The 13,635-nt window shown below is 46.3% G+C and overlaps 1 protein-coding gene across 1 annotated transcript in view; it reads left to right on the top strand.

The window, feature by feature from the left end:
- Nucleotides 1–3,680: 3,680 nt before the first annotated feature.
- abtb2b (ankyrin repeat and BTB (POZ) domain containing 2b) overlaps nt 3,681–13,635 on the top strand; it is a 94,087-nt gene continuing 84,132 nt past the window's right edge. Inside the window, exon 1 of the mRNA XM_056282234.1 lies at nt 3,681–5,141. Within this exon, the coding sequence (XP_056138209.1) occupies nt 4,220–5,141 (922 nt within the window). The 5' untranslated portion in view covers nt 3,681–4,219. The remainder of the gene's footprint in view (nt 5,142–13,635) is intronic.

Here is a 13,635-nt window from a genome sequence, read left to right on the forward strand (position 1 = left end):
GGCTACTTCACAAATGTGTGCCTTTTATCAGGGTTCAGTTGAAGGCAGTTTTTAAGCTATATATGACGGAAGGATAGGAAAGGGAAAGAAGGGGAAAAAATAGATTCGTAATCAGCAGGTTGTAATGACACTGTACATTCTGACACGTTGTTTGTGGAAAATGAAAATGATTCTCTTTACTGGAAGGCAGACAGGTCAGTCTGTTTGTTGCATTTCTCTCAAAAAGCTAAAGGAGCCCCAGGGTGGAATTGGAAATGACGGAGATGCCCTCAGTCCAGCCTCAGTAACTTAACAATTTCAAGTGGTCTTTGTGCCCCAAGATGGCCTGTGGGTAAGACAGACAGACAGACAGACAGACAGACAGACAGACAGACAGACAGACAGAGAGAGAGGGAGAGAGAGAGAGGACAACATAGAAATAATGTGTGTGAATGGAGGGTATGACAAGAGATTCACTGGCAGCTGCTGCAGTCTAGCAGAGCCACACCTGCTTCCATTAGTTTGGCTGGAGCCCGGCTGCAGGGCTGCATGGCTGCAGGGTTCGAGGCTGAACACATATGGACGAGACCTGATGCTCTCCTATATTGACTATATGATTGTCAAAATGCCATCCAAGACCCTTCCTTTGACTGTGCAAGAAAAGGTCGATATTGTACTTCACTTCATGTTGGCGTGGGACTATTTAAAGAAAAGAAAAGAAACATTAAATATTAGAATCTATATTAAAAAAAGAGAAAAGAAGAAGAAAAAAACGGGAATATACATTCCAAGGTAATTTCTGTGAAATTGTTTTGTAGAGACAACGGTTTTAAGAATGTATTGTTCTTTTCTTTTTTTTGCAAATAAAATTTTATGCTTACCTCCAGAATAGGTTTGTATCTATTTTCATTTTCTCTCGGGACAGTCATGCTGTCATGTTGACATTCGTTGTGGGACGCTTCTAAACTTTACAAGCCTCACTTGATGGAATGTGGATGGAATTGAAGTTCTCCTTCCGGCCACACGGGGGTGCTCCACCCACACAGCAAGTTCTTTGGTCTTGATTATATGAAGAAAAAGGCAAACGATGCGGGTTAGTTGATAAGTGACCTGATTGTTTGTGTATCTGTTTATTTGTTTATTCATAAGAGGCACACACCCCCTCCCCCCAACACTTAGCCACCTCCATAGCCTCAAACCTTCACATATCACACTGAGATGTGGACGTTTGTGTGAACACTGCTTTTGTGCAAATGAAGCACACATGCATTCTTCATCAAAACGTCATTAGCAGCTCAGTGTGATTTCTTTTCTTTTTCCCCACTTGGAAAACATAATAAGAAATGCTGTTTTACTATTCCTGCAGAACTCAGTGTCAGAACCCCAAAAACAGCTTCTTCTGGCTCAAAATGTCCTCTAGATCATATTGAGCCTGAGACGTGAGGCATATTGAATCTTTTAGAGCCCCCCCCCCCACTTGAACTGACATTGTTTAATATTGTTGGAATGTTTTTAGAGATTCTATATTGTGAAAGGAACAGATTTGCATGTGAAATCCAAGGAGGATTCCTGGGCCTCACACGCTAATGCCTTTAGATCACATGTTTGTAAAGGGTGTACTTGACAATCATTTAATGCTGTAACCTCTTCCATCCTCTCTGTGAGATACAAACATTCTGGGACTTGGGAGTGCAATCACGTCCACCCAGTTTGTCAAACTTTCTTTAAACTGATCAAACCATTTTATATATATGTGTGTGTGTGTGTGTGTGTGTGTGTGTGTGTCATTAATTTACATGACCAATGCAGAGAGTGGGAGAAATAAAAGCCCCCATTGTGTAAAAGCCACATTTTGACCTTTTATTTCAACAGAAAAGACATGTTTTCCTTACCACATGTAATGATGTGCAGGGTTGTTGTTTCAACTTCAATTGTTGGCCTCCCTGTGTCGCTCCACTATTGTCAACTTGATTTTTGGGGCGTATTTGCCCCGAGCACACAAACACAGAGCCCATGAGCCAAGCGATGTCCACACCACAACTACGTGAGGTCTTGATGAGGCAAGTGGTAAAACCCACTGTGATCTCCTCGCTGGGCTGTGTCTCCTCTGATCTCATCAGATTAACTGGGCTTTTACCAACAAACCAAACTGACCAAACTGGGGAGGTGCATTGCACTGACACACTGACTCCCTCGTTGACTCTTCTATGATTCACAGTGTGTGTGTGTGTGTGTGTGTGTGTGTGTGTGTGTGTGTGTGTGTGTGTGTGTGTGTGTGTGTGTGTGTGTGTGTGTGTGTGTGTGTGTGTGTGACTGTGCTAATAGGGAGTAGATTCCACCTCCTTAGACTTCTGTATGAGGTAAGCAGGACAATCTAACAGTTCCCCACTCTGTGCATGTACAATAATAAAGCATGCTCCTCTGTCTGCTACAGTAACACCCAGCATGCTCTGCAGTCATCACCAGTGTAATGTTGCAACAAAAGGAAGTATGCTGCACTCAACCCATTATGTAATGCTGTTGGACTCTGTCCCAGGACACACCCCATACCTGTCTACATGGATGAGGAATAATGAGAAGTAGGTCGGCACGGGCCTCTATGATATGTTTACTTTATGTCCACTGAAATATGCTAAAACAACTCATCTGAAACAACAACCAACGCCACATAATGATCCAAGTCTGTTTAATAAAATATGATTTTAGTCTTTCTGGGGTAATGCCAACATTTAGGTGCTTTTGTATGACACCGAACCAAAGGACACAAAACTTGTGTACAGACAATGGTGGCATTTACAGATTAAAATGAGAGAAAGCAGAATACAGAGTGTAGTTTGAGCCATTAAATCGCCTTATCTTTCTAGAAATCCTGGAGTTTTTTATGATGCAGTTTCGGTGACAGTCTTAACCCTTATCGAATCAAAACAAACACTACAATTACCAAGGGCTTTTCAGATTCAATTCCTGTCTGTTTCATGCTGTGGGTGCGAGATCAGCTAATGTGTGGGCAGCAGGCCAACCCCCCCCCCCCCCCGGCGTTTGCATGGGGGAGATAACTGAATTTAGCGTGCACGTTGATTTCTGCCAACTGCCAAGCCAGCAGAATGTCCCCCGGACCTGTAAATATAACGAGGAGACATGATGACGCGTTTAGTCGAGGATTTGTATTCTAATGGAACAGTTGGGGAACTGTCTGGGGTGGTGAATGAAGTTTGACTTCATTGTCCAATTATGAGACTGCTCTGAATTGTTATCATAACTCCATTCGTTCCAGCGCCCTTATTTATCGTTTGGCGGGATATTGTTCTAATGACGTAAATACAAAACAGAACAAAAAAACAAAACAAAAACAAAAATAAAAAACAAAAGTGGCGATGTAAAAATCTAGAGGGAAAGTCGAGTCAAAGTTGAGATGAAAACTAAAATGGTGTCGCTGAACGAATACGTGCGAAATGTGATTTTTACTTTCATGTGTAAAAAACAAAACAAAACCAAAACAAAAACACGCATCTAACGTCGATGGGACTTGTTTGGCGACTATCCGAGACGAAGTCAAGTTAGTTTTCCCCCAAACTTTGGCTATATGTAAAGCGGCCTCTGATTGGCTGTTCTGTGAGTCTATCGTTTCCTGATTGGCGTAGAAGCTGCTCCAGTCCACAGGCACATCTGTGACAGCGGCAGTAGGCTGTTTCTGACGGGGCAGAGCGATGGCTTAGACTTCATACTTTTTATACACGGTAGTCAAACAAATCGGACCCCTTTCAACTCTGAGTGGATATACACGCCAGGCTTCTGGCTTCTTTAACGTCAACGGACTTGAGTTGAACCCTCTTCTCGAACCGGTGACGCGTTCGGTCTCATTTCGCGGTAAGAGTGGATCCCGAGGAAAGTTTAAATCCCTGCGTTGCGCTGGAGAGGTGTGCGCATTTACCGACTTGACTCTCGCTTTCCCCCCTTTTCTGTCAAGTTTAAACGAAGAGGCGTCGTGGATTAGAATAGAAACAGAAACATTCCTCCGTTTATTTTGCAGCGTACAGGAGACAGTTTTTTGTTGGCCATCTCGCCGTTTTGCGTAAAACTTAACTCCCAACAGCATGCCGGACAAGTGTTGTGCTGCGTAACGAGTTGAACCGGCTCGACGGTGACCTCCGACTGGCGTTTCTGCGCTCGCTTCCACGTAAAAACCGCTGTTTGGTTTCACGGCTTTCAGAGGCAAAAGTTACCGAAGTGAGCGGACACCATGGCCGGCATGAGCAATGCCCACATGAAAACCCTAGAGGACCTGACGTTGGACTCGGGCTACGGGGCGGGGGACTCATGCAAGTCCCTCAGCCTCTCGTCGTCCAAGTCCAACTCGCAGGCTTTCATCGCGGCCCCTCACCGGGGCAACTGGTGGTACTACTCTGGCTCCATGAACAGCAGGAACAACAGCTGGGACACGGTCAACACGGTCCTCCCCGAGGACCCCGAGGACATATTTTCCAAGTGCCCCCGCTTACCTGAGCTGGAGGAGTTCCCCTGGACAGAGGATGAGGTGGCCAAGATCCTGCGTAAAGTGACCGGGAGCTGTAACGCCAAAGGGGTACCTGCACTTGCGTCGCCCCCGGGGGTATGCGCACCCACCTTCTCACCGGAGGCCGTGAGGCGTTTGTCAAATCTTCTCCGGAGGGCACTGATCCGCATCTCTCGAGAGGCGCAGCGGTTGAGCGTCATGCACTGTCGTTGTACGCGTTTCGAGGTGCAGAGTGCCATAAGGCTGGTGCTCAGCTGGGCTCTGGCCGACCACTGCGTCTCCGCCACCGTCAAGGCCATCTCTCTGTACAGCATGAGCGCCGGGGAGCTCCTGCGGAAGGGGAAGTCCGCCCGCTGCGGCCTGTCCTTCTCCGTGGGACGTTTCTTCCGCTGGATGGTGGACACCCGCATCTCCGTGCGCATCCACGAGTACGCGGCGATTTGCATGACCGCTTGCATGGAGGCCCTGGTGGAAGAGGTAGGAGCCCGCGTCCTGATGGCCGAGGAGAGGGGTCATCCGGGGCCGGATTCGGGGTCAGCGTGCAACCCGGTAACAGCAGAGGCCCTGGAGGGAGTGGTGAACAATGACGCCGAGCTGTGGGGGGTCCTGCAGCACTATGAACACCTGATCTGCGGGAAGAACGCCAATGGTAAATAACACCCCCCCCCGTGCACTCTCAGTTTATGCATGTAACTGAAATCAGTGTCACGCCATACTTGATTAACTTCCCCTTGCCCCAAAGTCTCCTTTCGTTTCTGTAGAATAAGAACGTGATCACCATTTTCTACTGACTCATGAACCACGAGTGTAGAAAAGGTGAATTGTGGTCGAGCACACGTGCCACTAGCCGGATTCAACAAGAGGTCATAGTTTTGGGATGTTTTGATAGATCCAATGCTAATTTGAATGGTCAGAATGGGGGGGGGGGGGGAGAGCAATGCCGAGGCATCTCAACAGAACAGAGAAAACTATACCAAAGTTGGAAAAAGGAGAAATGGAGTCAGTGTAGGGGGAAAAAAAGTCAAAATTTTGATTTTGACTCACTACTTTCACAATTTCAGCTTGTTGAGTGAGTACTCAACAGTCATTCTTGTGTTATTCAAGTATTCAACTGACGTAATGAGTGGCATACCAGGGTCACATTTTGGGAACAGTGTCAACTGACAGTCAAGTGGTTACACTGACTTCACCTAACCTCCTGCCATGTTAGCTTTCCCCTGACTAAATCCTGTCCTTAATACATTTCCCCGGACATCTCTCACCCCTTATCTTCCTGTCCAGCCCTCTGTACGGAAAAAAAAACATCCCCTTCACCTTCCCTCTATTATCTCAATTTGTCTGCCATCTCGCTCCTTCCTCCTCTTCATCATCTTCACATCCTTTCCAAGCCATCTTTCTTCTCTTGCCCCACTTTGTACGTGTACAACCCCTGTAGACTCACTGATCTCTGTCCAGCACTGAATTGGCAGACCAGGGGAGAGATGATGCATAGGCTTGTGTTGAGACAATGTACCCAGCCTTTGTTTGTGGCCCACTACCAGCTCCCTGGAGCAGGGCTTTTTGCTGCAGCACAATAGCCTTTTGTTGTGTGATTCTGCAGCTTAGTCCAGTGCAGAGGGAAAAGAAACAAACACTGGGAAGCATACTCGCATGAAGTACTGGGCACATGAACACACACACATGCACTCACACACACACACACACACACACACACACACACACACACACACACACACACATGCACATGCAAACACACACACGTGCACACACACACACACATGCACGCAACACACAAACACACACACAATACAACAAAAAATAAAGAAAAACAAACACATGCATACACTAAGAGGGCTAGAGAGCTCACTTTTGATCAGAGTTTTGATATTATCACACAAGCCTGTCCATCTGTACAATAGATAGCATCTGAAGCAGTAGTGTACATGAAGACTGTCATGTAGATTGTTGCTGTTTAAACCCTTTATGAATTTAAGGATGATCAGCACTTAGTGTATGCACGTGCGTGCACACACACTTACACAACACTGCTCATTCCCTTCTCACTGGTTTGACCAAAAAGTGGACTACATTGCAAGGCCATAATAAAGCTAAATTAGTATAAATGTGTGCCAAACAAGGGTTCTTACACAGCAATACACATAATTTATGATTTTATAGAATAATAAAAAAAAACCCAAGCTAAAATTTGTGGGTAAAACAGTAAAAAAAAAAAACCCAGCTTTTGTCTCCACCTGCTGTGTTTTACCAGATGTCCATTCACTGGGTTTTGACTGGCCTATTTTGGTAAAAGGCAGTCATTGGTTTGAGGAAGACCAGCGTGTGTAATAACAACAGACTATTATTCTGACCACCCTAGCTTTTTATAGGCCCACGGCTGTGAGCCACGGAGCCCTCTACCACCTTACCACCTGACACCCCACACCCTAACCTCCTCACCCCTGCTGCCCCTTCACCCCCCTCACCCACTGCCCCCTGTCAGAGCCCCTCTTTCCCAGCGACCACCGCAAGCATCAGTATTCACACAGCAATGGTCAACTTTCCTTTACTGAACCCAAATAGACTCTTAGAATGGCAGCATGGCATACTGATCAGCCAAAGGACACGTTCTGATAAATAATCTCTCTCTCTCTCTCTCTCTCTCTCTCTCTTGCTCTCTCACTCTCTCTGTCTGTCTCTCTCTGTCTCTCTCTCTCTCTCTCTCTCTCTCTCTGTCTCTCTCTGTTCACTCACTGTCTCGCTCGCTCTGTGTGTGTGTGTCTCTCTCTTGCTCGCTCTGTCTCTGTCTGTCTGTCTGTATCTCTCTCTCTCTCTCCCTGCACATATGCATAGACACACACACACACACACACACACACACACACACACACACACACACACACACACACACACACACACACACACACACACACACACACACACACACACACACAGTTTCTATATCTTGCCCCCTCTGCTATAGCGAGCACAGGGGAAGGCCCACATCTGGAACTCTTTAAGACAGAAATGACTTCTTCGGCTCCAATAACAATTCTGAAAACTCCATCCCGCCCATTCTCTCTCGCTCTCTCTTTCAGTTCCTGCCCTGCTTTTTTTTTTGCCATTTAGTTCTATTCCACTTTGTCTTTTTATCTGTTTATTTCTTATGGTCCACAGGGAGTGCATTAGAGGAACTTGGCTTTTTGATGTGCCAGGATCTTTTATATTACACACACACACACACACACACACACACACATACACACACACACATGCATGTGTGCACACATACAGACACACACACACACACACACAGAAAGAGAGAACTTATTTGGTCGTCTTAGTCTCCTCTTTATGTGGTCAAATGTCTGCACACCATGTTACGTGATTACACAAGGCAGTGTGTCTACTATATGATGCGATCCATTTTCATCTCTCATCACAGGGAAACGGCATGAGTGTGCTCTTCCTGGTATGACTGGTATCAATATGAGTCGGGGGCATTTCAGTGTGCAGAATGCAGCATCTGAATAATGGATGTTGGAAATGACTGGATATTCATTGATCTTTATGACTGGCAAGAAGCTGATTGTTAAGCTTTGATCTCATAGGCGGAAATGAAGGGCTGCTTGGGATTCGTGTGATTTATTTATTTATTTATTTTTTCATCTTCCAATCCTCCTCTTTGGTACTTAGTTCAGTAATTATCCTTTTGAACCGAGTAACCCGGGGCAACGGTAGCCCAGTTGTAAAAGGACAAGACCTTGATTGGGTCAGCTCTGTTTTGTTCAGCACCTAAGGCTATTTTGATTTGCCCATGCCTGTTTGTAAAAGTAGTGAGAGGGTTATGGCTCGTGGGGTTTAGGGTACAGTGATTAAACAGAATATGATTCGGTGCTTTAGTATATCCTCAAATATGTACTTAGCCCAGAGAGAGGCGTGGGAACAGGGGCAGAGAAAGGCAGGGAGAGTGGCCCAGCACTGCGGTCACACAGATGGGAAAACCAGCACTCTGAAAATACACTCCCTGCTCCACAAACCTGGAATGTGATCAAATGCCGATTTGGAAAACATATCGGGATATGAATTTGGAGGTAAAAGATACTTTTTAGTAGTTTGTCCTTGTCTTATGCACGCATTGTAGATGTGCTGCAGAATTGTTCCAGCATTACCAGCTAGCTGGCATTTGGCCTTAATATTTGTGTGGATGAATTTAGATTAACCTTGTGAGTAGTGTCAGCAGATCAGTGTGTGTGTGGAGTAAGACTGTAAGTCATTTAGCTTTAGTGGATAATAAGGGTTAATCCTTCACAAAACACCACAAAGTGTGTGCGCATGTTTCTGTGTGTGTGTGTGTGTGTGTGTGTGTGTGTGTGTGTGTGTGTGTGTGTGTGTGTGTGTGTGTGTGTGTGTGTGTGTGTGTGTGTGTGCAGGGAGAAGAGAGAGAGGATGAAGAGAGCTGGTAAGAGGAAGAGGGAGCCGTGTGTGTGTGTGTGTGGGGGGGGGGTGTGGGTGTGTGTGGGTGTGTAAGGTGGTGGCAGGAGTGCTTGTAGATGTTGGACAATTGGGATTTTGTAATGTGGTATTCCTTTTCTGGTGTCTTGTGTCTGTTGCCACAGACACACACACACACACACACACACACACACACACACACACACACACACACACACACACACACACACACACACACACACACACACACACACAGGCTTTGCATGTCACTGTTTATACTAGCTTCTCGTCTGGTCCAGCTGTGAAAACACTGGCCAAGTAAGTGTTGGTGTACATGTGTTTTGGTGTGTCGGTATATTTATGTCCATACAGAATCTTTTTTCTTTTCTTTTTTCCAAGATAAGTAATCCTGTAAAGATATGATAGCTTAACTATATTATTTAATCATTACAAAATCATTTACAATGCATTCAGGAACTTTCCTATGCCCATTTCAACCCCACTCCCCACTTAGCCTGGTCAGTTAGTTGACCAAATAAATGCTGTAAACGTCGGCTTTAGGCGTGTTTCTTCTTGCCCCGTGCACTCGCTCCTCTCCGGTCTTTGATAGCACATGCTCGTTAGCTTCTTCATCTCGAGCCATGCTCCTCCTCCTGCATTACAAAGGCGTGAGTCACTCTTCACTCTGTTTACAGTGTAGTCCTGACACCGATCAACTGAAGAGGAAGATAAAGATGGAGAGAGGACAGAGACACTTAAAGAGGGGATGGGGCAACAGAGATAAATGGAGGGAGGCACAGAAGGAGATTAAGATAGCGGCGCTTGGCGGGACATTCTCGCCTTTGCATCTGTGCTTTGTCTTTGTAATAGACGAAGACTGTGCCACCGTGCTTTTCACGCGGAGCGCAGCGGCACAGTCTTTCTGGTGCTGAGGGGAAAAGACAGGAAGCTCAGATTGGTATGAGTACCTCTGGCTCTGATGGTTGAGTGGAAAGTTGGGCTGACGTTGTGCCACATGCGTTACCAGAGGGCCGTGTCCCTTAACAAGAAGGATCTGTGTTGCGACGGGCAGGTTGGGGCCCAAAGCTAAAGGCCAGTGAGCTAATGGGGGAAGCAGGAGGACTGGCTGGAAGATGGCTGGAATCTCAGACCTGGCTGCCTGTTGCATTTTCCTGGATGGCGATGGCTTTGCTGAGAGGAACCAAAGATGTTCTGTGCATCCCATCATCTTACTGCAGATTTTTGGCTTACAGATAGCACTGCCACATGCACTTGTGTTGGAATCTGTCTGAGTGACAATATGGAAGGTGAGTGTTTTTGGAGTTGAAGGTCAAAGGTCAGAATGGGAGGTGATCCCATTGTAGGGTAGGCCATTCTCCAGATAAAAGTTGTACAGAGCTGGGATTGGACAAATTTTTTTCTCCCCAATTGTATCCGGCCAATTATCCTACTTTTCTGAGTCATCCTAGTCGTGCTCCACCCCCTCTGCTGATCTGGGGAGGGCTGCAGACTACCACATGACTCCTCCAATATGTGGGAAGACAGCCGCTTCTTTTCACCTGACAGTGAGGAGTTTCACCGGAGGGGGGGGGGCGTAGCACGTGGGAGGATCATGCCATTTCCCCCCAGTTTCCCCGCCCTCCCGAACAGGCACCCCGACCGACCAGAGGAGGCTCTAGTGCAGCGACCAGGACACATACCCACATCCGGCTTCCTGCTCGCAGACATAGCCAGTTGTGTTTGTAGGGATGCCTGACCAAGCTGGCGGCAACACAGGGATTCAAACCATGATCCCTGTGTTGGTAGGCAACGGAATAGACCGCTATGCAACCCGGATGCCCCGCTATTTATTTTTACATAGCACAGTGCCAGCTGCTACCAGATAGGACAGCCGTCTGGAGTGATATACAGTAGAGATCACTAGCTCTACACTGGGGTTAGGCATTGAGGGGGTCATCTTAGTCCATAGTAGGAAAGATCTGAGTGATAGCCTAATTAGCATAACTTGTTCTTATTTTAGACTTGGTTACCACTGGTTACCACAGTCTTTCCTCTGCCCACTTCAGCCAGTCGTCATAGCAACCCTGGCTAGACAGGAAACCAGTGGCAGGATGGGAACATGCTTCAGTTCTGGGTTAAACCTGTGGCAGACTCTTACGTCGGGGTGCGGGAGAAAACAAATCTGTCTTCGTTTCTCAGACGTAGTGAAGAGAGAGCAACAAGGAGTGTAGGAGAGAGACATCGGAGGAGATACCGTGGCCTCTCTTTGCCCAGCGTGCCGTTACTCCCAACGCTCATGTTTCCTCACTCTCGTGGACTGACGCGCTGCCAGCAGAGAAAAGAAAAACACAGAGGTTTGCCTGACCTTTACATAAACCAGGTGGAGTCAGTGGTGTGTATGAAAACTGTTATTACTGCTAGAAAGCCTATCCATCTTACAGCTACACCACCCTCCTTTCACTCTCTCTCTCTCTCTCTCTCTCTCTCTCTCTCTCTCTCTCTCTCTCTCTCTCTCTCTCTCTCTCTCTCTCTCTCTCTCTTTCTCTCACTTATTCCACTGCCTGAGACAGTTTGATTATGCCTTACCAGAGTCTGATTTGCAAAGAAAAAAGAAATATAGTTCATAAGTCCTTTAACCTGGTGTATTATATAGATCATCCTCTCCTTGCCTCTCGGCATTTTTATAGTTCACAGATCTTACAGAGAGCAAGCACTGGATAAGTCCCTGAGACCTTGAAACCCCTAAAATCTACGCTGAAATCACCAATTTCCCTTTCCTCTTACCCACTGGAAGATCAATGTCAACCATCACGGCTGTTATTGCTAATACGCCTTAGCTGGCGTGCGTTGCCTTTGCCGCACGTGCGCGCCAGCAAAACACCAGCCAGTTACCATAGTCAATACACAACCATTTTGCGGGTAGCCCGATTGTAATAATTAATTACACACACACACACACACACACACACACACACACACACACACACACACACATACACACACACACAAAGATTAGATGGGCAGATGGAGGTGGCGGGTGGAGGGGGAATGGGGGGTGATGGTGTCAGGGAGTGTAGAGTTTAAGTGGAAACAGATTTCTCTGACCAGGGATTGGGTATAGCAAATCCTTGCTGTGCTCTCTGGGGAAATCTGCTGGAGTCGTAACGGTTTGGCTGAAACGAGTGATAGAGAGATAGTTGGTCAGAAGCAGAGATGGGTTTTTAACGTCCACATTTCCTCTTAATGACTGCTATTTCTGTAGCCAGATTATTTTGGTGGGTGTGTGTGTGTGTGTGTGTGTGTGATCATAAGCGTGCATGGTTGTGTGTATGTGCATGTATGTGCAGTGGCGTAAGTTTCACTTGAACATTGGGGGGGACACATTTAGCAGGGGGTCAGGGGGTCCTCCCCCGTGAAATTTATCATTTAAGCTAACATAAAATTCTAGGGGCTACTGTTAGCAAGCACTAGCTAGCTAGCTAGTTCGTGAGGGGGTCTGAACTGACAACCCCAAACACAAGTTATAAACTAGATAAGGCTATAATTCATCCAGAAATAGTACGTAAGAAAATCTAACTCAGAAACCCCAAAGGTAAGAAAGGGTGGTGTACTGGGCTAGACAAGCAAGCTGGCTAGCTACGTTACTTACACTTGCTTACACGATCATTCATGCTCCGGTCTCCTGGTTGTCAGGAGCAACTGCAAGACAGCAACGAGGTCGGCAATCCCAGTGGCAAGGTTAAAATGATATAGTCCAAGCATAGGGGTGTATGAAATCGTTGGAAAACAAGTATGAATGACATTTTAAGTAGTTCGACTGTCTGTGTTGTTATTTTACCTTTTTTGGCGAGGGAGTTAACATTGTCATTCCTGATATATTTTTTGGGGGGGACAAATTCACCTCTTCTAAATATTGAGGGGGACATGTCCCCCCTGACCCCCCCATAACTTACGCCTGTATGTATGTGTATGCTAACTTAAGGGGAGAATTGTGATCTCTCATCAGCTGGCACTAGAAAAAATAACCAGAAAGAAAAACTTGGATGTTTTTGAGCTAAGCTGAGGAAAGTGGGTTTTTTTTATTTTTCTCTCTCTCCTTTCAAATCTTAGCTGTCAGCTTTGTAAACAGGCAAAAAGAGAGAGCTTTTTGTGATGCTCTCAGGGACCTCTTTGTCCAGTGGCGTCAGGGCAGTGGTAGTGTGTGGAGACTAAATGACCGAGCTCATATATTTGACACTGGAAAAGCAAGCACATGCATCTGTGGGCTCGTTGTTGCACAGACAGCTCCCTCTTCCTATTACCGGCTCTTTCTTCATCCTCTCTCTCGCTCCCTACACACACACACACACACGGGCACACACATGCACTCGAAAAATCTTGCAAGCAAATACATATGCACAAGCATACACACACACTCACACCTGGATACATACAGAAATACTGAAGAGGCCAAAAAAAAACAATGTAATTTGCCTAAAAGATAAACAGAATGTGAGAAGCTCCTCCCCTATATAAGCATCATCGTCACACTTGACAGCCCTTCCCACACACACACACACACACACACACACACCACAGTACAACACTCATTAATTTGCATACAAGCACACAGAGCGTGAAAGAAAACAGAGGATGATGTGCCTCATCTAACTTGTGTGGCTTCCATTCTTCGGTCAGTCACAATGGTGGGC

Source organism: Lampris incognitus, chromosome 6 (genome assembly GCF_029633865.1).
Source record: "Lampris incognitus isolate fLamInc1 chromosome 6, fLamInc1.hap2, whole genome shotgun sequence".
Lineage (NCBI taxonomy): Eukaryota > Metazoa > Chordata > Actinopteri > Lampriformes > Lampridae > Lampris > Lampris incognitus.